The sequence below is a fragment of the Centruroides vittatus genome, unplaced genomic scaffold (assembly GCF_030686945.1).
Source record: "Centruroides vittatus isolate TY-2023 unplaced genomic scaffold, ASM3068694v2 contig_943, whole genome shotgun sequence".
Classification (NCBI taxonomy): Eukaryota; Metazoa; Arthropoda; class Arachnida; order Scorpiones; family Buthidae; genus Centruroides; species Centruroides vittatus.
Genome location: NW_027122626.1, coordinates 843,322 through 869,747, shown reverse-complemented (window position 1 = coordinate 869,747; position 26,426 = coordinate 843,322). Strand labels below are relative to the sequence as shown.

Genomic DNA, 26,426 nt, shown 5'->3' with positions numbered 1-26,426 from the left:
ATGATCCAGAGTTTGATAGGAGTGCCAAAGCAAAATGAGGCATTTCGGATGCGATCTTCCGCTACCGACATTTGCTTAAGGAAAGAAAAAGAAAGCGACCAATGAAACTACACGACTTCATGGCAAAAAACAAGAGTTTCAGAAGAGCCAGGACCTTCGTCACAAAAAATTAACTTTACATTTCTGTGCGCATATATTTATGTGTTATTTAACATATATTATCATGCAAAAATTTATATAAAAATAACTTAAAATTATAGTAAAATTTACTTATTTTTTAGTCGCGTGTTCCCCTATCCCTATTTACTCTATGTTAAAATGGTCCCGCTGTTTCGCTTAGCGCTTTGTCGTCTAGGAACGAATCCCCCGCGTTAAGGGGGATCTTACTGTATTTATTAAATGTGAGTTTAAAATAGAAAAAAAACACAGTTTAGCATTAAAAATGGTTTGAAGAATTTATAAGTTTCAAGGTATTATAAATGTATTAATACTTATCGGGTTACAATTTTCAAATTGCATACTGTTTGTCTGCTGTCTGTCCTTCGTTAATATCGAGAACTGAGTTAGATAAATGAAAATTGAGATGTGGTATGGAAAGCTTAGGGGAGGAGGTTCCGACTAAGTGTATAGGGATCATCTAAGCCGGAATTCAAGTGACTGCAATTCAAAATTTTTATTTAAATTAAAAAATCATGATTAAGATCAAATATACCATAAAAATTATGAAATAAACAATTTAACTTTCTTTATAAAAATAAATATCTTAGAAAACAAATCAAAATCAAAAATAGCTTTTTAAAACTTATTAAATGAAAAACAGGAAACCCCAAAAGTCTCCTCACGTAATTTTGACAAGAAAGTACAAACAGCAATATGAAACGCATCCAATGGTGAGTCAGCCGCACCACACATGCAAATGCCCCTTCTGTAATTACATAAAAACTTTAATGAATTACTTGCATTAATACGCCCATAAGATTAGAAGAAAAATTACTATTTTAAAGAGAACAATCAAAAAGGGTTTATTCAAACTCTTACACCACTCACAATACGAACTTAATAATATACCATTATTCAACTTCAAAATATAATTATCAAAATTATTTAACTTTAATAGATAAACACTATTAACATCTTGTAACATTATCAAAATCGATTCCGTTCCTTGAACAATTATTTAACCAATACTTCGACCAAGGCAACTCAACTTGTTTCAAGACAGAACGCAAACAGATCTTACTAAGGCGTTCTTCGTTTAAACTCAACGTTCTAAAAATCCAATTAATTAACACATTTGTTCAAGATAAAGGAATCAATGAACACTCCATAGACACTATAATACCAGCAGTACACCTTGGAAGCACGTACATTCTCTTAACAAAAGTAACTAATATTGTATCCAAGCTCTCCGCCTGAAACCCCCACACCTCGGAAGCAGAAGAGATGAGCCCACCACAGCATTAAATAACCTTAACCGATCCTTCAAATTACACAACTTAGCAGACTGACACATATGAATAACTTTGTCCATTTTTATCTCGGCATTAACTTTACAAGACCTCACGAGTATTAAAATAACCATTACTTTAAAAAATTACACCTAAATACTTATATTGTGATCAGCGTCGTAACTAGTATTTTATGCGCCCGGTGCGAGCTTCTGTAACTACGCCCCAAAACTATGATATAAAATTTGGTCCAGGTCATTTCTGCGCCCCCAGGGTCTGCGCCCTGTGCCTGGGCACCGCTGGCACCGCCCTAGTTACGGCACTGATTGTGATACAACCGAAATTGGAACACCTCGGAACCACCATTTGTCAGTCTTAGAAGCCTTACCACCTTTTCGAAAGACCACAATTTTAGATTTTGCGAGATTCAATTGTAGACTATTATCCTTTAAATACTTATCCAGAAGGCCAATCGACCTCTAACGACCTCGGAGAATCCACCACGATGACCACGTCATCCGCGTACGCTAATATCTTAACAGAAACACCACCAACGACTATACCATCTCCACCGGAATCATCAAGTCAATAAATTATTTAAAAATAAACTAAAAAGAAAAGGGTGTTAGACAGGGTTGTATTCTAAGCTCTAATCAGAAAAGAAAGGCTGAGAACAACGATTCCTCCATTTAATCCTATCGTTCGAATCACTATATAACTCTGCCCAATGGCGGCCTTTGGGGGTGGCGAGCGGGGCAATCGCCCGGGGCCTCGCGCAACAATCCGAGTAGAAAAAAGTTGATATTTAAAACGTTTATTTTATCCTTAGCTATTAGTTATAACAATAAAATAAATGTGATTCATTCATAGTACAGTACATATTAAAGAAACCTCATGAGGCAAAAATGATTAAAAACGAAAAAGAAACTATTTTAATTAAAAATAGTAAAATTTCAAAATTAACATTTAATTTACTTTTATTTTACATTTATTTATAATTTTTTAATTTTTCATATTTGTTATGATGTATATTACGGTGACGTCATACTGGCGGTAGCGAGGTAAGTGGTTGGCGGGAATTCTATGAATGGTGTGGGTTTGTTTATCAACGAGTTAAAATGGAAGAAAGTATAATGGAAGTTGATGAGAAGGTTATAAAACAAGATCCGAATATTTCAAGCGAAGTAAAGAGAAAAGAAAACATTCCATGGTAAATGACGAATGATAATTTTAAACTTTCCAACATAACTGTTCACTTTTAAATTCAATATTTACCATAAAACGTAGGCTTTTAAATACAGTCTAAAGTTTACGTGTTGATTTTTCTCTAGTTAAATTAATCTCTTCTGATTTGTTTATAAAATATCAGTTATAGCAAATTTGATGTCGTTATAAATTAATATAGTTAATCTAAATTTTTTCTCAGTGATTAGTAATAACAGTTTTAAAAATATAACATAAAATTCTTATATTTTGCCTCTACAGTGGAAACTTGATTATCCAAACCAGAGATATTTTGGATAATCTAGAAACTCGTTTGTTTTTATGTTTTGGTTACATCGAGCATTTAGAAGTTTAGTGAACAATAAATAGTTTTTTTTTTTTTTAACTCTTTCTGCCCCGTGGGCACTAAGAGGGCCTCTTTTAGCAAGCCCGTTATGGGTTCGGCTGGGCCCACAACGGGGCGGCTGGGTGGTGAGGGATGGGGCTCGACGTATCTGGATGGACCGCCCCCGAAAAATTCCTGGGAATTTTTCAACCCATCCGGATTCATACCAGGTCCCCCAGGTGCCACCTTGACCGCTCGGCCATCCAGCCTCAAACAATAAATAGTGTAATGCAATTACTGTATTTGAAGATAAATTAATTTACTCAAAATCTAAAGTAATGTAAATGACCTAGTTTTGTGGTGCTACAGTTAAAAGATGATGTAGTGATTTCCAGTTACATAGAGTATTTGGTGTATTATATACTCTGTGGTATGTATAGCACTGTATTTTCTACTTTTTTTTTATTTTTGAAAACTTTCAGACAGCCACGCATTTCAGATGAATTTCCACTATATTTGTCAAATATCAATAATGTCCATTAAAGATTTTTTAAATAAAATAACATAAGAATGCATCTAATTAAAATATATGGCAACTTTATATATAACAGTTACATAAATTATAATTATTTTAAAGAAATAATTGAATTTTTAATAAACTTTACAAAATTTTCTGTTCTACACTTTATTCGTTTTTTTTTTCGAAAATAATAAAATCTGGAAAAATAAGTTTACTCCTTACTTATCTATTATAGTTACTAAGTTTTACAGTAAATAAGACACCTGCATTTCAACTTACAGTATTTAGGGGGAAGTGTTTATTGAATTTAAGCCATCTCATGTCTTTGGTTAAAAAATTAAAACTAAAATGTGCACCTTTATTTATCAGGAAAAAAAAGAGGAATTTAAAGCATTTACAATTAAATTTTACCATTAAAATATTTAACATAAATACATGCAAAAGTTGCTTAGTTATAGCAAAAAATAATAATATTAATTAAACAATAACATTTTTGTTCAAGAGTTAGGCTATATAGAGATAGGTAACCTCTATCTAGCCTAACTCTTGTACCTGTAGCCTACTGAAGGTTTAGGGTATTCATTAGCCTATGGGAGATTGGAACTTTACGAATAAGACACAGGGTAGTTTTAAAAAAATATATTTTTTGACAAATTTTGCATCTTAAATCTCAAAAAATTCATTAAGTGTAGTATTTTAACATTTTATACTCATGAATTTATAATTAAAATAAGTGATAATTGTATTTCAACTAATTAATTAATTTTAGTATTTAATAATAATTAATTACATTTTAAATTGATGATTATGAATTAAAAAAATACTTTTTATAGGGTTGAAAAATATCGACCTGTCCGATTTATTGACGTTGTTGGAAATGAAGAAATGATATCTCGTTTTGAGGTAATGAAATTCTTTTTTGTTTTAATACATACATTTATTGTAATATTCATAATTTTGTTGTTGAAAACATATGTTTTTTGTTTAGATTATTGACCATTCAAGTGTTAAATATTTCTTGTATTACTAATTACAAATTAAAAAATTTTAAGATTAACTTTTCATTGTGTGACATTTCACATATATTATGATCCCTAACACATTTTATCATTTCTAAAATACACAAGAATGTGCATTTAAATATCTTATTAAATGAGAAATGTTTTCATTATGTTTTTTTAATATCAGTCTAAATTATCTTAACAAAATGTATGTAATCGTGTAGAAATTGTATAACAATATACTACATTATACATAAAAAAACTGACATTTGTTTAATACACTACATAAAAAATTTTTCTATGATACTTGTAGTTTTTTTTTTAAGCATAAGAAAATTTTTACATTTATTTTTATTTTGTTTTTTAATTAAATATGTTAGTGTTTACTCAAATGTAAAATATCATTGAATCTAACATGCACCTTAATTTTACACTATAAAAAAATCACATGATTAAGTATAGGTGTTTGCATTGTGACAGATTTATACATCTAGAATATTCTAATTACATTTGTGATGTGTGCCAAAATGAAAAAGTTTAAAATTCTGTATATTTGTAATATAATACATATACATTTTTGTATTGTTAATTTTATGACTAATTCTTTTGTGTTAATGTTCAAATTTTAATTTTTAGTAATTCCATTCACTAGTTTTCATACAGATTTTTTTAATGATTTTGATAAAAATTAATTATGGAATATCATATTCTTAGTAAGTACTTGTGGTGTAATATTTAGTACAGATAATAGAAGATTAAATTTGTTTGCTAGATCAGTGGTGTCCAAACTTTCATTGGAGGGCTAAATTGCCCATAAGTCATTAGTATGCAGATCACAAATATTTTATATATTCCATATATACAAAAAATAGGCATATTTCTATCATAAGTTTTGTGTCAAGTATGTTTCCAGGCCAGATTAACGATTGCCCCATACCATAGTTTTGGCATTACTGTACTAGACCATAAAATTATTTGAAATGAGTTGCAGCATTTTACACAGATATATTTTAAGCATATTTGGACTTACATACAGTAAATTGTGGAATAATTTGTTTATTACCCACTTCAAACTTTTACCAGCAAAGTTATTATTTAATTTAAAAACCAAGAAAAGTTTACTGGTTATATCAGTAAAACTCCTAACTTAATAACCAAAAAAACCCCAGTAAAACAAACACTACCCTATCAGCATATGCCAGAGATCCAGATGTGAAAGTCCGTTTTTACTGGACGAAAATTCTACACATAACACAGCTCAGATATCTTGAGTTGATGGAAATTTACTGGGCAACTTTAAGAAAAAAGGCCATCAGCTATAAGGAAGATAACACAATCCCAAATTCACGGAAAATATATATCCATCCAACATAAATCTTGCAATTTCTGCAGGATTATATATACAATGTATCCACCTATCGGCAGCAGCAACGTAAAGTTCTAAACTGTTTGCAAATTGTGTGATTCCATATTAGAACACTAGCCTGATGATGTCCTTTAAAAATGGATGAAATGTTTGCTTTTCAGGTGTTTGTTTGTTCTACTGGTTTTTTTTGGTTGAGTTTGGAGTTTTATATTATTATTTAATTATGAAACATTTATATAAGAACCTATAAGTACAGTATGTATACAGTCTTGTATAACCACTGTGCTTATTTTATATTTTGTTTTTTCTTGTTTTTATTTACTTTTTATTTTATTTTCATTTTACTTTATTTGTTTATTTATTGTTTTACAACAATTTAGCCAAATATCCTGATATATTCTTGTTCTTAAGTTGTTTTATATTCAAATCTGTGTATTCTATTTAATTTGAAATCTATGTATTTCTGTTTATGTTCTGTTCTATTTGATGTATCCTGAAAATGGCTACTTGGACAGCTGAAAATGTTTGACAATTAAATAACTAATAACTTTGCTGGCAAAGGTTTGAAAGTGATTATAGAAGTCAGAACCAGTTTGTGACATTAATAAAGTTACCTTACTTTTCGTTCTAATCATGATTAACTCTAGTAAAATATTTGTGATATCAAATTTGAAAACCTTTTACTATTAATATACCTTTTTTTCTTTCAGCATCACAAATAATTTTAGTAAAATGTTAGAAATTCCGTAATTCTCAAAGCAGAATTTAAAGTCATCAAAAGAATGAACAAAACTTATTCTTGAATATTAAAGACTGGTGTAATTAATCTACATTTCTTATTTTAAATGGTTTAGAACAGCGGTTGGCAACCGGTGGTCGTGGACTATCGATGGTCTGCGAGAAAATTTGGGTGGTCCGTGGAGAAATTTGGACATTGATCAATTACGAAAGAAATGCAAAATGCTTAGTTGCTTTTTTCACTCATTGGGGGCTTTTTATTTGAATCTAAAACCAAATACGAAGTGACTGTTATCAATAAATAATGAACAATAAACAATATTGTGAGTGCAATTGTTGTCATTCGTGGAAAAGCACTAAGAATCCATAAACTTATTTCAAACAAGCAGTAACAAACTTTAGGCTTGCATTAATTTATTATAATTAAACAAACGAGTTTCATACTAATATAGTAAAATTGAACTTCTATGATCATTATTCTACAGATTTTGTTTAGTTTAAAAAAATTCATGATAGTGGTCCATGAAATTCAAAATTGTGAGTTTAGTGGTCCATGAGGTCAGAAAGGTTGCAGACTGCTGGTTTAGAATACATGAAGTGTACTGGAAATTGTTTGGAATTCTGACTCTAAAATATTTTTCTATTTACTGTATGCTTATTGTATTCATTTACTAAAAGAATTGAGATTGTAGTCATATTATTCTGCAAATTTCTATTTCTTACCAAAATTTTTCATCTAAAAGATAACAATTGGAACATAATGATATTGCTCTGTTAATGCAGTTGTAAATGTAGTACAATAGAATTTTTGAAATTTGTGCTATGATACATTCTAACAAATTCTAAATATATTATTTTGTAATAAACAAATGGAAGAAACTGAAGATGTTGATCTTACTTCAAAGTTTCTGTGGGATAAAGCTATTAATATATTTTTAAAGAAACTAATAATGAGACAATATCAAAACAGTAAATTCCTTTAGGATGTACAAAAGATTAAATTATTGTATTGTGAACAAGAGAGAAGTTGCTTATTTGCAAGCTCTTGGAAATTTTTGTAGTTTTGCAGAAAGTCAACTAAAACAAATTATGAATATCTGTTATACAAGAATTCAATAGAAGTTGTTTCCTTTTCTCTCTCTTCTCCATATATGAGACAAAATACTCAATATGATGTTGATGAGGCCTATGTGCAGGCTTTATACACATCAGTGACCTGCACACTGATTCCACTTAATCTTGGAGTTTCCTTCACCACCCAGGCCAATCCTCTTCCTTCATCAATTCAGTCTCTGTCAATGAACTTAGTCGAGACCTTGATTTTCACATGGTCTACTTTTGTCTTTCTCTCGTCTCTTCCTTCATAAGGGACCCAAATCAGACAGAAGAGACTTAAAGACTGGGTTTGTATCTCCCTCAGTCAATTGTTAGTAGATATCAGTTCACTCTTGTGAGGATCTATTTTGATACCATGCTTTCTGGGAATGGTGACGTAGTGGAGTGTCCAACCTCTGGACAGATTGAATCAATGGAAGGGAAACATAAATTGCTTTGTTCTCTGGAATGGATTAGGCTTAATCCTCACAGGTACAAAATAAATACGGTTTTTTTTTTATTTAATTTTTTAATTCTTCCTAAATAGAAGGTTAAATCCCCAAAAACCCCACTTTGGTACTGAAGATATTTATGAAAACAAAATATTCTAATCATGATTGCAATGAGATTGAAATTCTCATTCATTTCTGATCAGATGTTTGCAAGTTCCGGTCTCCATTTTCTTTCTTTCATTTATGTTGTGTCTTTGTTAGAGTTAGTGCTATTTATTCCATCACAGTTTTGAAGTTTAGTGAATTTTACTTCTATATTTCTATATACTTCTATATTTACAATTTAATTAATTAAAAAACAGTTTTATTGGGCTAAAATTTGAAAAAAATTGTAGACCCATAAATTCCCACTTTCGTCCATTCATCCATCTGTCTTTCCTTAATCTTGAGAACAGAATTAGACAGATGAAATCCGAGACCAGATATGAAAACCTTATCTGGTCTCGGAGGGGAAGGAGGCCACGATCAACTAGATAGTTTGCACTGGAAGTCATATTATTTCAATTTAAAAGTTTTCCTCTGAAAGCAGTTAATAGATGATTGGCACGACTCTATTGTTAAAGGAAAAGTATAATGTACAGGGCAAGATACTACTAATTTGAGGTGGAGACCACATATTTTAAATGAAATAAATTAAAAATATGATTAAAAATTGCAGCCTGGCATTGTGATAATCTCACAATAAATAATCGCTCATTTTATTCTATTTTACGTGTTTTCTGTTTACTTATTGTCTTAAATATACTTATTAATCATAATTTTTCTATCGTCAAGAAATTTTAAATTAACTGTGCAATTTTTTTAAAAAATTGTTTGGGTTATGCTTTACTTTTTGGGGTCAGGGTCAAAGATTTAATTTCATTCTATTTAGTAGATAGATAAATACAGATCTGTTTCACTTTAGCTCTTTTCTGATATAGCACTTTTCAACTATATTCATGTTTTTTTTGTCGATTTTTCCGTCCGATGGCGAGATTATTATTAATCAAATTTGGAGACAAGTCTGCCCAAGAGGGACCACCATTTATTTTGCATTTCAGACTAAAAACATACACATATGGCGACAGGCCTTCCTTTTTAGGCTTCATGTCGCCAGTAGTAAAAAAGTCCTTTAAAGAAAACACAAACATCCAATTAAAACTAAAGGAGTCGGTGACATACAGATGTCTCTCTTCAACCATCCGGCCAGTGGGTGTTTCCGCTTTTTATCTGCTGGAACAGGCACTGGAAAATGCAAATTTTGAAGCTGCACCCTGGCGACAGTACTTTAAAATTTCTTTTTGTCGATTTTTTTGATTAATAATAATCTCGCCATCGGACGGAAAAATCGACAAAAAGAAATTTTAAAGTACTGTCGCCAGGGTGCAGCTTCAAAATTTGCATTTTCCAGCGCCTGTTCCAGCAGATAAAAAGCGGAAACACCCACTGGCCGGATGGTTGAAGAGAGACGTCTGTATGTCACCGACTCCTTTAGTTTTAATTGGATGTTTGTGTTTTCTTTAAAGGACTTTTTTACTACTGGCGACATGAAGCCTAAAAAGGAAGGCCTGTCGCCATATGTGTATGTTTTTAGTCTGAAACGCAAAATAAATGGTGGTCCCTCTTGGGCAGACTTGTCTCCAAATTTGATTATATTCATGTTTATTATTTTCAGTGCTACAGTACGTAGCATTTTTTAAATTTATTTTGCTTTTGCATAGAGTTTTTAGGCCTAGTGCTACTGCACACTTAGTAAATGATAGTGTAAATATTTTTTGTGTTTGCTTTTATATGCATTGGCAATTGGGAAAGATTCATTTCATTTTAAGATGATATTTGCTTTATGACAGCAGTCAAGAACCTAACCCACTGTATTAGCAACCTTTGCCCACTGTATATGTATGTTTCAGATGAATAATTATTTTAAATTCTAGTTTCAAATATATATTCAATACAGGTATACCTTGGGTTACGTCATTTCAAGTTAAGTCGTTCTCGATTATATGTTGTTCGTCAAAAATATATATATATATATGAAAAAATAAAAATCAGATTTAAATCATTTTATTCAACTTTACGTCTATCAGCCACAAATATTGAAGTCGTAATAACACTAGAAAAGCATTAGAAACACATAAAATCATGTTATTATACAATAAATAAGAATAAAAGTATATAAAATCATATTAAAATACATACATTTACAGTAAATGTTAATACCGTACATCATAAATCCTAGAGAACGAAATATGAAAACATCTGTGACTCTGTGTTGTTGTCTTATTTAGCGGTCTTTATTGGTAAATTTCATGTAAATTAGTTTATTTTTTACTATCGCAAAATAATTTTAATAACTGTGTTTATTATTAACCTTACAAAATCATTTTATTTTATAATGTTTTAGAGCAAACCACATTAACAAATAAAGAGTCTGCGATGTACTGTAAACATCGTCAAGTTGTAAACATGTACATTTACAAGTATGTACATACTGTACATGTATTTGTAAATTTAGATAAATTTTAGTTCTTAATATAGTACAGGGAAAAGTAATTTGTAAGCTTAAAATAGATTCTTATTAACCATATATTATTAAAAATGCATTAATAAATAAAATACCGAACTGGGAATGGTTATTTGTGGTTTAGTCCAGTGACAAGTAAATTTGACTTAAGTTGCCTCTCCTGGAGCCAATTACCAACGTAAGGTAAGGTATACCTGTATATTCATAAAATGTTTGAGATGAGACATGGTAAACTTGAAACTAAATTGAATTTTATAGAATTTATGAATTTTAGAAGTCTAGTGTCAATTTCTGATACATTACATTAGTGTAGTTACTGTATTGATACTATGTTTCATTATGAAAATTTTATATTTAACTATTTTGATCAATAAGAATATGTTAAATTATATAAAACTAGCAAATGAGCTCAACATTGCTTGGGCAAGCAATTTGATTGATTTGGTAAAATATTGTACGTTTGGAAATTAAGTTATTACTATCAATGGTAATCTTCAACAACCATAGTAATTGTTATATAACACATGTCCCTTATTGCGGAGAATCATTTTATTGCTTCAAACGAACATCTTCAACCTGATCAATTTTCTGGAACGTTACAATCGTTCTATAATCGAACCAATATGCAATAACAAATTTGAATTTAAAATGGTTCGAACATTTGGTTAAAAAATCAAAATATATGAAAATATTTATAACAATGTCTGAAATGTTATCAATTTAATACACCTAAGTACTCAATAAATACAAAACTCAATGAAGACTAAACATAGTTAAAAACAAAAAAATTGCATTTAAAATAGTACAGTAGAAGCCATTCTTCAGGTTAAGCCTTAATCCTCTCCCTCTTCCCTGCGGGGAATTTCGAAAAATCCCTTCTTAGTGTGCATTTTCATGATGTACCCTAACTGTGTACCAAATTTCACCTCTAGGTTCAGCGGTTTGCTCTGGGCGATGATGAATCAATCAGTCGGTCAGGACATGTAATTTTATATATTTAGATAATATGAATAAAAGTATTTATTTACATAATTTATAATAACAATTTATAAATTTTACAGATTTTTGCAAAAGAAGGAAACCTACCAAATATTATTTTAGCTGTAAGTACATTAAATGTGATTGTAATTTGTTTCATTTTGGTGCTTATACCATTGTATGAAATCAGTATAATTTTGTTTCTATTATATTCTAGTAATCCATTTATTTATTTTAAAGGGTCCGCCAGGAGTGGGCAAAACGACTACAATTCTTTGTTTGGCAAGAGAAATGCTTGGACCAGCTTTCAAAGATGCTGTATTAGAATTAAATGCATCTAATGACAGGTAATGTAAATATTGTGAACTAGTTACTTTAAATTGTATAATTGAATTTATTATGAATGAGTTAAATACTGCTTAGTTTTGCAACAAGCTAATTCAATAAATATAAAATTACAGTGTGGGAAAGAAAGTCATTTAACACCCATGCTACAGAATATAGAATGTACCCAAAGAATGTACAGTACATTGAGCACATCATGTAATGTGTATAACTCTGTAACTGTTTGAGGTAGGCCAATAAATCTTTCATCAATCAATTTCTTGTGACATTCTGAGCCTAAATGATGTGTCATACGACTTCCTTTCCATTTACAGTTTTGGAGTTGCATTCAAGATGGTGGCCATGCATCATGTAACACACATCAATCTAACAGATTGATGTGGGTCACTTGGTCTATGTGTTTCTGTGTTTCTGTCATGAGCAAATTAACTTTGGGTACATTCTATAAACTGTAGCATGAGTGTTAAGTGACTTTCTTTCCCACCCTGTAGAATAATTATTTTGTAATAGGTATAGATGATGAATTCTTATGTGCCAGTTGTTAATTTCATTTCCTTTTATAGTTTTCTAGTTTTATTTGTTTGTGACTGTATTGCTGGAAAAACATACTGGCTAACTTCAAAGTCAGATTTGTGGAGTTTTGGTATTTTAATTGGAGTCGGAGTCGTCAAAAATACTCCCTGACTCCGACTCCTTTTTACCTTCCCAACTTGTTATGTATATAAAAAACGAAAAAGTATTTGAATCGTGTCACATTTGACTCTCCGAGTTTTTTGCAAATCTATACATTTGGAGATCTCGCAAACCCAAAAAATGTCAAATAAAGGGAAAAATTCACACGTCCACGTGCGTATGTTGGTGTCTAATTTGTTTAATTTCTTCATTCTGTTCTGAACTATTAAACAATATCTCAGAATGAGTAAAGTATAAGAAACAAAATTTGGCACAGTAGCGTGTGTATAAAGGGCATTAATGCTATTAAATTTTGGTTCTTAATTAAAGGTCGACAGGGTAGAGACATAGTAAGGGTCATGTGTCATATTTCCAGTGTGGTCAGACTTAATGAATATTTTACTCATTATTAGCATTCACAATCTTATAATGTAATCAAGATAGGATGATAATAATAATAATAATAATTTTAATAATAATAACTCTCCCGTGGTCACCACCTGGTCGTGGTGGGAGAGCCCAGTAATTTTACTGATCCATAGGGCAATGCAGGCTGGAGCACAAGCTCCTGGTAGGGACACCCATGCCAGTAAGGTCTATGGGGAGAAATGAAGCTAAGAGTGACCACGCCCACATTCTGTGGAGATATTCATCATGGTAATAACTAGATCAAAGTGTGATACCGGCTCGGACGTCGCCCGGGTTAACAAGGTCCGCGTTCGTGGGTTAGGCAGAGGCTCACGTTCGAAAAATAGGTCACAGTCTCCCTTGGTTACCGGTGGCGAAAGCAGCACCGGCCCAAGCATGGCTACTGCAATGCCCTCAACAGATGTGAGGAACCAACCCAGCCTTGGTGTTTCTGTGGCAATGCATCCACAGACCACAAAGGCTGGAAAACCACGCCAACGGATGAAATGGACAGTAGAAATGAACGAGTTTATCATCTGTACTTATTACACCATCACAAAACTCGAAACAAACATGACAGCATACAGACAACAACTACACCATAGATTCACACAACAGTATCCTCATCTCACTGTCACCGAACAAAGGGTTGTTGATCAAAAAAGAACAATTATACACAACAACCTTATTCCACAAACAACACTTGAACTTATCAAACAACAGGTTGCTGATCAAATACATCAACAGACAGAAACATCTAACATTAATGAAGATCATGTAACCTGTCAGGATAATCCAGCAACAAGCATTGATAATAACACACATACAACAATTACCACTAATGATACTACAGACACTTCTTCATCCATCACTGATAACATAGACATGAATTTAGTTAATACGCTCTCACTTATATTTCAGGAAACACTCACTAAATATACAGGTACAGATCCCACACAACGACCACGAATACCAAAAATCAACACGTCAAAGGAAGTAGGAAAAACACTAAATTATGTAAACACTCACTTACTACCACACTACATTCATTCAATTTCTACACTCGCAGACATTCATACATTAGTTTATGCTGGGGCAGTCACAGTAGTGACACACCATGGACTGAAAATACAGTCACAGACAAATACACAGAAAACACAATACTATCACAAGCCTGCCTGGCAGAGAAGAATAGAAACACAAATAAATGACATTAGACAGCAATTAGGCAGGCTAACACAATACACTAAAAACAACATAACACCCAAATTAAGGAAACAGCTCAAAAACATTTTCAAGAAAATAAAAACACACACAAAACATGAACATCACAACACACGCATTACAGAATACATTGATACACTAAAACAAAAACTTGCTGCCAAAGCACATAGACTCAAACGATACAAAACATGTACACTACGAAAACAACAAAATAAATTATTTACAAACAATGAAAAACTCTTTTACAGACAAATTAATAACAAAGCAAACACTGATACACAGCACAGTGGCACACCAACAGAAGAAGAACTCACAACATATTGGTCTTCTCTTTGGTCCAGTGCTGTCACGCACAATGCTGATGCAGGCTGGATCGAGGAGGAGAACAGAAACTTGCACAACATACCAACTATGCCCTGTGTTGAAATAAACATACATGATTTCCAATACACTGTTAACAGAACACACAACTGGAAGACACCTGGTGTAGACAACATTCACAATTTCTGGTACAAAAAGTTTACATCACTGCACCAGGAACTAGCTAAACATCTAACACACATCATCATCAATCCACAAGACATGCCAAATTTTCTTACTCAGGGCATCACCTACATGAAACCTAAAAACAACAATACCACAGACCCCACACAATACAGACCAATTACATGTCTTCCAACACTCTACAAATTATTGACATCCTGTATTGCAAACAAAATATACAAACACGTTGAAGAACACAACATTCTAACAGAACAACAAAAAGGTTGTCGTAGAAACCACAGGGGATGCAAAGAACAGTTACTCATAGATTCAGTCATTCTACGGCAAGCACACAGACAACACAGAAACATACACATGGCATATATAGACTACAGAAAAGCATTCGACAGTGTTCCACACAGTTGGCTGCTACATATCCTACACATGTACAAAATACATCCATCACTCATTGCATTCTTTCAAAACACTATGCAGCATTGGAGAACAACACTACATCTCAGGGCCCATAACACTTCCATACAAACAAACCAAATTTTTATTAGGCGAGGAATTTTTCAAGGAGATTCCTTGAGTCCTCTCTGGTTCTGCTTAGCCCTGAACCCATTATCCAACATGTTAAACAACACGCAATATGGTTACAATATCAGACACAAAAAAACAACACAGTTTACACTGTCACATCTCATGTACATGGATGACATAAAACTTTATGCATCCACACAAAAACAACTTCATCAACTCCTACAAATCACACATTCATACACCAAGGACATACAAATGGAATTTGGCCTAGATAAATGCAAAACAGTTCACATAGAAAAAGGAATCCTGAAGAAAGAAGATTTTGCACTTGGAAATGGAGACGTTATTGAATCCATGGAAGAGGGCGAGTTCTACAAGTATTTAGGATTCCAACAGGCCAAACTAACAGAACATACACAAATAAAGCAAAGATTAATTAAAGAATACCAAAGTAGGTTAAATGCTATTCTCAGAACACAATTAAATGCAAAACACACAGTTAAAGCAATAAACACATATGTCATCCCAGTACTCACATATTCTTTTGGAGTTATACATTGGACTCACACTGATCTTGAGCAACTCCAAAGGAAAACAAGAACAACACTTACTAAGCATAAACAACATCATCCTAAATCTGCCACAGAAAGATTAACCCTTCCACGTAAAGATGGCGGACGTGGCCTGATTGACATAGTTAACCTTCACTACAAACAAATACAGTCACTGCGAGAGTTTTTCTACAAAAAACAAGAAACATCACAATTACATAAAGCAGTAACTCTAGCAGACTCGAATAACACACCATTAAACTTACACTCACATCATATGGACACAACACAACATATAAAAAGCATAGACACCATTAAGCAATCGTGGGCTCGAAAGGCACTCCATGGCAGGCATCCTTACGATCTGGCCCAGGATTTTGTTGACAAAACTGCGTCAAACAGCTGGTTAGCTCGGGGATGCCTCTTTGGGGAGACGGAAGGATTCATGATTGCCATACAGGATCAGGTCATAAATACTAAAAACTACAGAAAACACATACTCAAAGATGCAACACTCACAAATGACACATGCAGAAAATGTCACATCATGCCAGAAACTATACAACACATCACCTCTGGTTGCAAGCTCTTGGCACAGACAGATTATTTACACAGACATAACCAAGTGGCAAATATAATACACCAAGAGCTTGCAAAGAAACACAAATTAGTAGACATCCACGAACCATACTACAAATACATTCCACAGACAGTATTGGAAAACAACACGCACAAAATGTACTACGACAGAGCCATAATCACAGATAAAACAATTTACCACAACAGACCAGACATCACACTCATTGACAAACACAATAAAATCACATACGTTATAGACATATCCATTCCAAACACTCACAATATACAAAACGCATGCACTGAAAAAATTAGCAAGTACACAGAACTCGCCCAAGAAATAAGGCATCTGTGGAGGATGGATAGGGTGCTTATTGTACCTGTTGTTCTCTCCTCTACAGGTGTCATACCACACACACTACACAAAAGCCTGGGCACATTAGAATTGAATAGAAACACATATATCACTCTACAGAAGGCCACTATATTGAATACATGTCATATTGTGAGAAAATTCCTGAATACAGACACACACACTGATACACTTCTTTAATTTCTGTTTTGGTTACTATGCCTTGAGTTTGGTCCGGCATAGTACTTAGCCACCGGTGTTAACCGAGTATATCTAACTTAACCCAACATAATAATAATAATAATAATAATAATCTCAGAGTTCAAACGGTTAGGAGTTGAAATTTGGTACACAGTTAGGATACATCATAAGAATGTACCGTACATTAAGAAGGGATTTTTCGAAATTCCTCTCATGAGTGGGAGAGGGAGAGGGTTAAGGATTACCCTGAAGAACTCTGTTTCTATCGTACTATTTTAGATGTGGTTTTTTGCGTTTTTTGCAAAAATCAAACATATTTTTAGACCCATCTAAAAATTCTCTAATTAGTCTCAGAAGAGAGAGGACCTAATTCTTGCACCCAGTGAAAACGGGTAAAATCAGCTATAATCTAAATATCTTAATCTTTGTTATCATTACTTTTTGCGTGAGCAACATCTGGCTCATCTGCTAGGTTTTTTTTTTTAAACTCGTCTCTACCCTCAAAATTAAACTTGAGTTCTAATATGAGTACAGACAGAAAAGGAAGCCTTACAAAATTTGAAGATGATATTTACTATGCACTGGAAAAAATAAATCACATTGGCCACTCTTGAAGTTTGGATGTGAAAACGGCAATACTGCACTATCCAGATATTATCCAAAATACAACATTGATTGTCACAGCATTGCCACCAACCAAGTTTCAATAGATCGTTTATTTTCCACTCTTAAAATTATTAAATATGATTTAAGAGCTTCAGTGAATGCTGATTTAATAGAAGTGATTTTTTTTTGTAAGGAGTAATTGAGTTTATAACAGAGAGAAAAATAATAAATTAATCAACATGGCAAAATAAGCAACCTCTTTCTTTACCAGTCTAAATGTTATATTTCTCATTCTTGACTTAGTTTAATATATCTGTATACTTATATATTACCCAATATACTCGTATATTATGTACAACATTTTTATTAAACTAATTTGTTTGTATAAGAATGTATTTACTATTTTTATTCATATGTTCTTACCAAATACCAATGCCATCATCAAACAAGTCAACAAATGTGAACTTATATATTCAGTAGATGTGTCAAATTTTAATGTTTAATTAATTTTTTAAAATCGTTTTATTTTATATATTTTTAAAAAAAATAATCAGAATCGTTGTCATTATTATTTTCCCAACTGTTATACAGTATAGGCCTATAACAAAGGAAAGTCAAAAAATGACTTTCTCAAATTTTTACTCTTTTGGACTTGGGAAGCCTCGAAACATAGAGAAGTGCAAAAGCATTTGGGGTTTTTTCTGTATGCACGGATGTTAGAATGTGTACCAACTGATTTAGTTGAACTATTTTCAAGCTTAATAACTCCTGTGTTAAACCAGCCGACTCCGATTCAAAATCTTGCCTTCCATACAATCTAACATTCGTACATACAGGAAAAAAACCCGAATCTTTGAATCTCGACATTGCGAGGTGTCCTGAGTCCAAAAATGAAAAACTTGGGGTGGGATCATTTTTCGACCGATTGCTACACTTTTCCTCTGTTATATATAACAGCTGGAAAAGTAAAAATTATTGTATTGACTCATTACTTAGAGGACTATTTTAGCTTTGGAATAAAAAAGTTTCTACATCCTATCGTTATTAGAACTATATTTATTGAAGCTAATATTCTGAGGTCACGTGATGACATCAGAATTTTCGGGCCTACTTTGTTAACAAGTCCGCCCCTGGTCAGAGTTGGAGTCGAATGGTAAGAAAAAGTCGGAGTCATGTAAAAATCTACCTACTCCACAGCCCTGCTTTATTTTCAACTTGTAAGAGTTTAAAATTGTTGTAAAATTTGAATATGTCCATGTTGTTTTATGAATTCAAGTAACACATACCTTAATCTGTAATTTGAGAATTGACTCACCAATAGTGGCGAATTAAATCATGATTCAGATTTCAAAGTTGAATCTAGAATTAATGCATGATGAATGCTGATTTTAACTGACCATACAATTTAAATCTTGCTCTAGATTTGACTTATGGTGAATATTACCATGAGCACTCTCCTTCACAAGTGATTAGTGAAGATATAATAAGGTACTTTAAAAATACAGGGGAAAAAAGTTGGTTTTTTTAAGTATCAACCGAACAGGTATTTGTTTTTGATTACTATTGTACTATTGTACAGAACAATAGTGCATTATAAAGTTTATTTTTGCTGTTTTACATTATATTTAATCTTCTTTCATATTATAAATTATTGCAATAAATATCACAATAATTATTATAAATCTTATTTATTTTTAGGGGAATTGATGTTGTAAGAAATAAAATCAAGATGTTTGCACAGCAAAAAGTTACTTTGCCAAAAGGAAAACATAAAATTATTATTTTGGATGAAGCAGACAGGTAACTTGTCAATAAATATTTACAAAAAAATATCTGTTGTTTTAAGTTTTGTATTTTTGCATAGACACAATTCATACCAAATGAAAATAATTCTATGTAATTTAGTTTAATCCAGTGATGAAATTTTTGATCAACAGACCAAATTATACAATAGTTATAAGTAGTCAACCAACATTTTTATATATTCCAAGTGTATAAAAATTATTTTTTGAAGAATACATATCATCTGACATATCTATCGTTACAATCCTATCTGTAGAAGTATAGGATGTATTTCTTTCCTTCACTTTATTAGGGAAAATTAAACATATTAGGAAATTGTATGATTTTAATTTATAAAAAAAAATCAGGAGTTTTATCATTCATGATTTGTATCATTCAGGCCAAAGTAAATTGTATTGTGTGGCAGGCTAAATCTAGCACTGTTACGTAATAAATAATTAAGCAATTTTGAAAATTCTTTTGAAACTATAACTTTTATTTGTTATCATTCACTAAGAAAAGCTTCATTAAAAATCAAATTATCAAGCATATTTTGATTTCTATTTAGGACAAAGAGGTGTTATAGTATGTGTTATAATACATTAAATATATTTCTAATTTGATCATACATTTTTGTTTAATAAAAACAAATATGAAACATTAGTATTGTCAGGACATTATTTTTTTATAAATTCCAATTTTATCCAAAAGAGAAATCAAATTCATCTGAGATGGGATGTAAGAATATGTTTTGAATTTGTAGAGAATTATTGGCTTAGAACAGCTTGTGAATAGAATGATGAACTGTAAGAAGAATGGAGTTTTGATTTCATTTGGAACTTTAATATTTTGTTTTATTTGTTATATGTTTTTATTATTACAGAATAACAAGCTATTAACAAGGACCAAATGCTTTATTATTTCTGATGTAGGGCATTACATTGTAATGCATCAGATATATCTTTGGCTTATTGGACAGATTTTAATTTTAAATAAGAAAAAAATTCTAACTGAAGTTTGTATATAGAATAGGTTGTTTTTAATGATAATAAAATTTCAAAAGCCATTTAAGTTATGTTTTGTGATCAAAATTTTATACTTTTGGATTGATAAAATAAAATGAGGACTGTGATTATTTTTCTTTAGTAAAAAAATAGCATTATATAAAATTATTTTCAGCTTACTAATACTTGGTTTAAAAATTTTGAACAGATTACCAGTTATTACAAATAAAAGTAAAGAAACTTATTGGCATATTTGATGATGATATAATTTAGAAGGAATTGCATTACAGTTATACACATTATTATATGTTGTGGATTTATTTTCTGTTAATAATTAATCTCAGATGTAAAGAAAAATTTCATAAAAGTTTATAAAGTTTACAGAATAGAAAAAACAATAGAGTAGATTCAAAAATTTATACTTTGGCAAATGTTTATTGTAATTGATGGATGATGCATTGATATAGCATATCAATGCATGAAAAGAAATGAAATTTAAAGATCTTATTTAAGACTATTAAAATGGGCTAAATTAGATTTTTCATGCATAAAATCAAATTTCAAAAGGTTGTTATTTCTAATAAATGAAAGATGTAAATTTACACAATTTTCTTGTTCCACAAAAAATTTACATTGGATTTTTATGGATTAAGAAAATTAAGATTTTCCAAAATAGTCCAAATCTTAGATTTGAAATTTAGAGAAAATATTTTGTGGTTTAATAATAATAAATCAAAAAAGTCTAACTATTGTCATGTTTAGTAGTTAAATATAATCAAATAATCAATCAATAACAGAATAAAAATATTTTATTTATTAGAAAAGTTTACAGAATTCTTCAAAAACCTATTCATTTATATTTTTACAGTATGACTGAAGGAGCTCAACAAGCATTGCGAAGAACAATGGAAATATATTCTAAAACAACTAGATTTGCATTAGCATGCAATACATCAGACAAAATCATTGGTAATTATTTAATATATTACATAAAATTAAAGTTTTATTGTTATAATTAAATCTATTGGTTTGATCAAAAAGTTTGTTTATTTGTTGTTGATGATGCAATTGCTGCATTAATTCAAGATAACACCATCAAGGAAATAATAGAGGTGTTAACTATTGCTCTGGGATTGGTTGTTGGCCATTTACACTACTTGGATACATATGCTATGGTGTTTGAGTAAGACAAATCTGATCAATTGAGCGAGCAAATTACGTAGATTTGCTCACTCAATATCTTGAAACTTATGGGACTTATCCAAGAATATTTGTGTGATTTGCTGCTGAAACATAACCTGATGGATCATTTCTTGAAGCAACTAATTACTGGTGACAAAAATTGGATTGTGTATGATAATGTGCAGCCAAAAAAAAAAAAAAATTGAGGAGAAAGTAAACTGACTCCTGCAATACAGTCAAAAACCAGTCACATCCAAAAAAGATTATAATTGGCATTTGATGGGTTTAGCAGGAAATATCTACTATGAATTGCCTCTTCAAAATCAGATCTTTTATACAGAGACATTCTGTTCTCAACTTGATAATCTGAAAGGCAGTCATCAAAGAAAAATGGCCAGCATTAGTAAGAAGTGTGTGGCTATTGTGATGACAATACTAGATCATACAGACATCTTTAACCAGTAGAGAAAAATTATTGGAATTTAGGTGGGATGTTTTGTGCCACTCCCCATATTCTCCTAATCTTTATCTTGCACCTTCAGATTAACACTTATTCTCTCCAGAATAGTTTGTCTAAGTTATTGAAATGTTGCAATGTGAATAACTATTGAGGACTTTTCTTCAAAAAACGTTTCTAAGAAATTTTTGCACACGGAACAATAGATATATCCAATAGATGAGCTAAAGTGATTAACTTCATTAGAAAACAAACATTCATATATAATTTTTTAACTTTAAAATCTTATTATTATTTTTATTTAAAAAAATTGAATAAGATTTTTTGCTCAACCCAATATATAAAATAATTTATTAGACTGATATGAGAAAAGATGTAAAATAAAAAAAACATTAAAGTTAAACATGATTTTATTTAAAATTATGTTGAAAAAAGAAAATTAACATGATTTTTGAAAATTCAACTGAGCAGAAAATTTAAAAACTTCATTGTTCAATTTTTCCTTTCTGAACAAGATGTAGATATTCTACAGTAAAATGAATTCAAGACAAGAATATGATTAAATACTTTTAAGCAAGAGAAATGTTCTTAAATAATTTGATTAATAATCAAATTGTTTCAGAACAATTATTATTGAACTCAAAGATAAAAACAAATTACAACAAATTTAGATCAGACAAAGTAATTACATGATAATGATTTTAAAGTTGCATCAGTGAAAATTAAGATGTTATCAATTACAAAATTTAAAAATCTTAGTTCAAATTAGATATTTGTTCAATTATTGATAGCTGAATTCTTGAGAGAGTATAATAGAGGGCTAAGAAATTGGTAAAAAATACAATTCTTAGACCTAAGTCCCATAAGTTTCAATTGAAATGATGGGAGAACCATCTGTTCATCATTACTAAGAATATCAATTATTTTTATGGAAATGAGATCTCAGTAGTTGTCAGAAATTAAGAAATTATCTTATTTTTGTTGTTTAGAATAGTTTTCTTTGATTATGATTCTGGCAAGTTGTTTACAAATGCTTGATTTAAATTTTCACCAACTTACTATAGTTCCTAAGTCATTTCATCTCTCTTGGATTGTAACAGATACCAAAATTATACACTTTATGTGTATGTAAATTAACTAGATAGATACAAAGCATCAGAAATTATTGAGATAATACAGATAAAAAAATAACTTTTATCAAATAGAAGGCAATCCAATACAAAGCTAATTTAGTTGGCACTAGTATATGTAGTCCTATTAGAATTCAGACAACTATTATTCTCTCTCATACATGCACAGATTCATGTACAGTACAGTACATAGAAAAATATCTATATTCTATATTAGAACAGTTAAAAATAAAAAACTCAAAATTAGAAAGCGTAGTTTTAAATTTAAATATTTTTATCTTTAAATTCAAGTTAGAGAAATAATTATATAATAATTTGAATTACAATTGTAAAACCAAACTGAATAATAAATAAATGAATTTTTATTTAACAGAACCAATTCAATCAAGATGTGCAATGGTTCGTTTTAATAAACTAAGCGATGCAGAAATCCTACAAAAAATAATGCAAGTATGTGAGAAAGAGAATGTCAGCCATACAGATGATGGATTAGAAGCAATAGTATTTACAGCACAGGGTGATATGAGACAGGTAATTTTTAATCTTTATTTGTAGATATTAAAAGCATAAAGCTGGGTACACTTACTGATAAACCTGAACATGTAGTAACAGAACTGTTAGTTTTTTCATCATATATTCAGCTATACCAGACAGGTGTCTGTTCAGGTATATTGGTTTATATGTACTCAGCTTAACTCAAAGTTTAAAAATTAGTAAAATAAATTTAAATGCAATATATTACAAGCTGTTTTGTTTAATGAGTAAAATATAAGCTTTTAAATAACTATAAATTACTTAGTATACAATTTAACAGTAAGAAACTAATACATCATTGATATGGATCTTTAAAGAAAATATATCAATCAGAGTGGTCAACATTAATGAGCCATCATCTAAAATTTTAGAATGAATAATCGAGTTATATCATTTATTATATAGATTAATGTAAATTTTCTAAATTATTAAGTATTATTATTTATAAAAAAGACAAAGATACTGTATATATCAAATTTCTTTTGAAACTGCATTTGATAAAATCAGCTTGTAATGTGTTAATCTTATTATTTTATATTAAGAAATTTTGACATTAACTTTTATTTTGTCATTTATAATTTTATAATTAGGGCTTTTTTAATTTTCTGTATCTTCTAGATTTGTTTATTAACCAAACAACTATTAAATTGTACTTATAACTGAAATTGATTTTAATTCTTTCATTTGACTAAAATTAGAACTAACTAATATTAATTAATTAGTTAGTTAGTTCACTTTACAAAACAGTTAAGTTGAAAGTTAAATACAAAAATAATTTTTAATCATAATTAAATTCTTATCTTTTCTTATGCTCAAGTAAATGGGTAACTTTAAAAAAATTAATTTAGATTTGAGAATTATATACAATAATTTCTTTCAAATTATTTGAATCTTAAAATAAAATGTTTACTGAATACAAATGAATAACTAACAACACTTCATATAAAAGAGGTTAGTTGAAAGAAAACTGACTTCTAATGAATTGATATATTTAGTAGTAATAATAAATTTTAAAAATTACAAAAAACATGCAAGAATTTTCAACAGGAATCAATTCTGTCAGTTTTTCTTTCAACTAAATATTAATGTTAATTATGTTTTAAATCAATTAGTCCAAAATATTTTACAGACATTCTTTTGTTTGAATTTTATTTCAGGCTCTGAATAATTTACAATCAACATTTTCAGGATTTGGCCATGTATCTAGTGAAAATGTTTTTAAGGTAATATTACATCAAATCAAATTTCCTGACAGAATTTTCCTTTTTACGTAATCATGTTTTAAATATTTCAGGTATGTGATGAACCACATCCATTGCTAATTAAAGACATGCTGACCCATTGTGTAAATGCTAATATAGATGATGCTTATAAGATAATGGCTCATCTCTGGAAATTGGGATATGCTTCAGAAGATATTATTACAAATGTCTTTCGTGTCTGTAAAAATCATTCCATGCCAGAATATTTAAAATTAGAATTTATCAAAGAAATTGGATATACACACATGAAAATAGTCAAAGGAGTTCAGTCTTTATTACAGATGTCTGGATTATTAGCTCGGCTTTGTGAAAAAGCTTCAACTTTAATTGAAAATAAATAAGTATTTTTTTTTAAATATTTTTTTTGTAGATAAAGTTTTCAAAAAATTTTTGTTTTAAAGTTTATTTGCTTTAATCACATACATCAAATACAATGTTGATCAAACATTTAAGTTGCTTAGACAAATCTAATTGTATAAAATTATTAACATATTATTCTAAAGAAATGTAAATAAAGGGTACAACATCAAATACAACAAAACATCTTCAGTGCATAATATACAATAAGATATCATTATTATTAATGATGTGACTAAGATTAATCACTAATATTATGCACAAAGGAATTTGAATTTGTTCTTGCTCATATTTTAAAATGATTTAAATGTATTAGTAATAACATCTTCATAAAACTAATACTGTCTCATTTTATAAAGAGAGTGAAATATCCAAATAAGATAATCTTTATACTAAACATTTAACAAACAAACAATAGAATTATCTGTTATCATCAATCCATTTCAATAATGATTAAAACATTTCTGATTGAGAAACAACTTTCTTTTTTCAAATCTGATATACTTTATAGCAATACAAATATGAGTGAAATGCATTTCAGATATCACAATAACATTGATATATATCTACCAAGCTACATCATTTCTATATCAGGAACCAATATTTTAATATATGAAAGTCAAAATTATTTTTCTCCAGTATTTTCTTTAACTTTCTCATAACTAATACTTCTTTATAAAGCTATTTTCTACTTTTTAAGAAATGAAATTTGTATATCTTCTGTTTTCATCTTCCATTTTATCTTGTTTTTTCATTTTCTTCAATTTTTACTGTTTTTAAAAAATAAATGCAGTCGTTGATTTGTTTTTATAAATTTCAAATTAAGCTTTTTTAAAGTTGTCATATTGGAAAAAATATTTTTATTTTTAATTATTATTTGGTTCGTAAATATAACAACCAACCCTCGACAAATTTTATTCTTGGATAATTTTAGTAACAAAGTCGAAAATTTATTCTGTAAAATAGTAATAAATTGGAGTAAAAAATGTTTTTAGTTCTTAAAAATAGTATTCAATAAATTAATTGTGCAGTATTAAAATAAAAATA

General features: G+C 30.1%; 3 protein-coding genes across 3 annotated transcripts in view; 2 read left to right on the top strand and 1 right to left on the bottom strand.

The window, feature by feature from the left end:
- LOC136985018 (SMC5-SMC6 complex localization factor protein 1-like) overlaps positions 1 to 26,426 on the top strand; it is a 386,884-nt gene that overhangs the window by 122,138 nt on the left and 238,320 nt on the right. The window lies entirely within an intron of this gene.
- On the top strand, positions 2,513 to 25,378 carry RfC4 (replication factor C subunit RfC4). The gene is made up of 9 exons (XM_067282235.1): positions 2,513 to 2,658; positions 4,351 to 4,420; positions 11,794 to 11,835; positions 11,951 to 12,057; positions 19,370 to 19,471; positions 21,326 to 21,426; positions 23,600 to 23,757; positions 24,918 to 24,983; positions 25,055 to 25,378. Exons 1-9 carry the CDS (start codon positions 2,567 to 2,569, stop codon positions 25,361 to 25,363), a joined length of 1,047 nt encoding a protein of 348 aa, XP_067138336.1. The 5' UTR covers positions 2,513 to 2,566; the 3' UTR covers positions 25,364 to 25,378.
- LOC136985042 (uncharacterized) overlaps positions 25,410 to 26,426 on the bottom strand; it is a 28,882-nt gene continuing 27,865 nt past the window's right edge. The window contains exon 7 of the mRNA XM_067282239.1: positions 25,410 to 26,149. Within this exon, the coding sequence (XP_067138340.1) occupies positions 26,140 to 26,149 (10 nt within the window). The 3' untranslated portion in view covers positions 25,410 to 26,139. The remainder of the gene's footprint in view (positions 26,150 to 26,426) is intronic.

What these genes read in the sequence shown, in the direction of transcription:
- RfC4 (XM_067282235.1), top strand. Translation starts at nt 2,567, where the DNA reads ATGGAAGAAAGTATAATGGAAGTTGATGAGAAGGTTATAAAACAAGAT. An exon ending in AAATGATATCTCGTTTTGAG is followed by an intron (nt 4,421 to 11,793) that starts GTAATGAAATTC and finishes TAAATTTTACAG; the next exon opens with ATTTTTGCAAAAGAAGGAAA. An exon ending in ATTTTGGATGAAGCAGACAG is followed by an intron (nt 19,472 to 21,325) that starts GTAACTTGTCAA and finishes ATATTTTTACAG; the next exon opens with TATGACTGAAGGAGCTCAAC.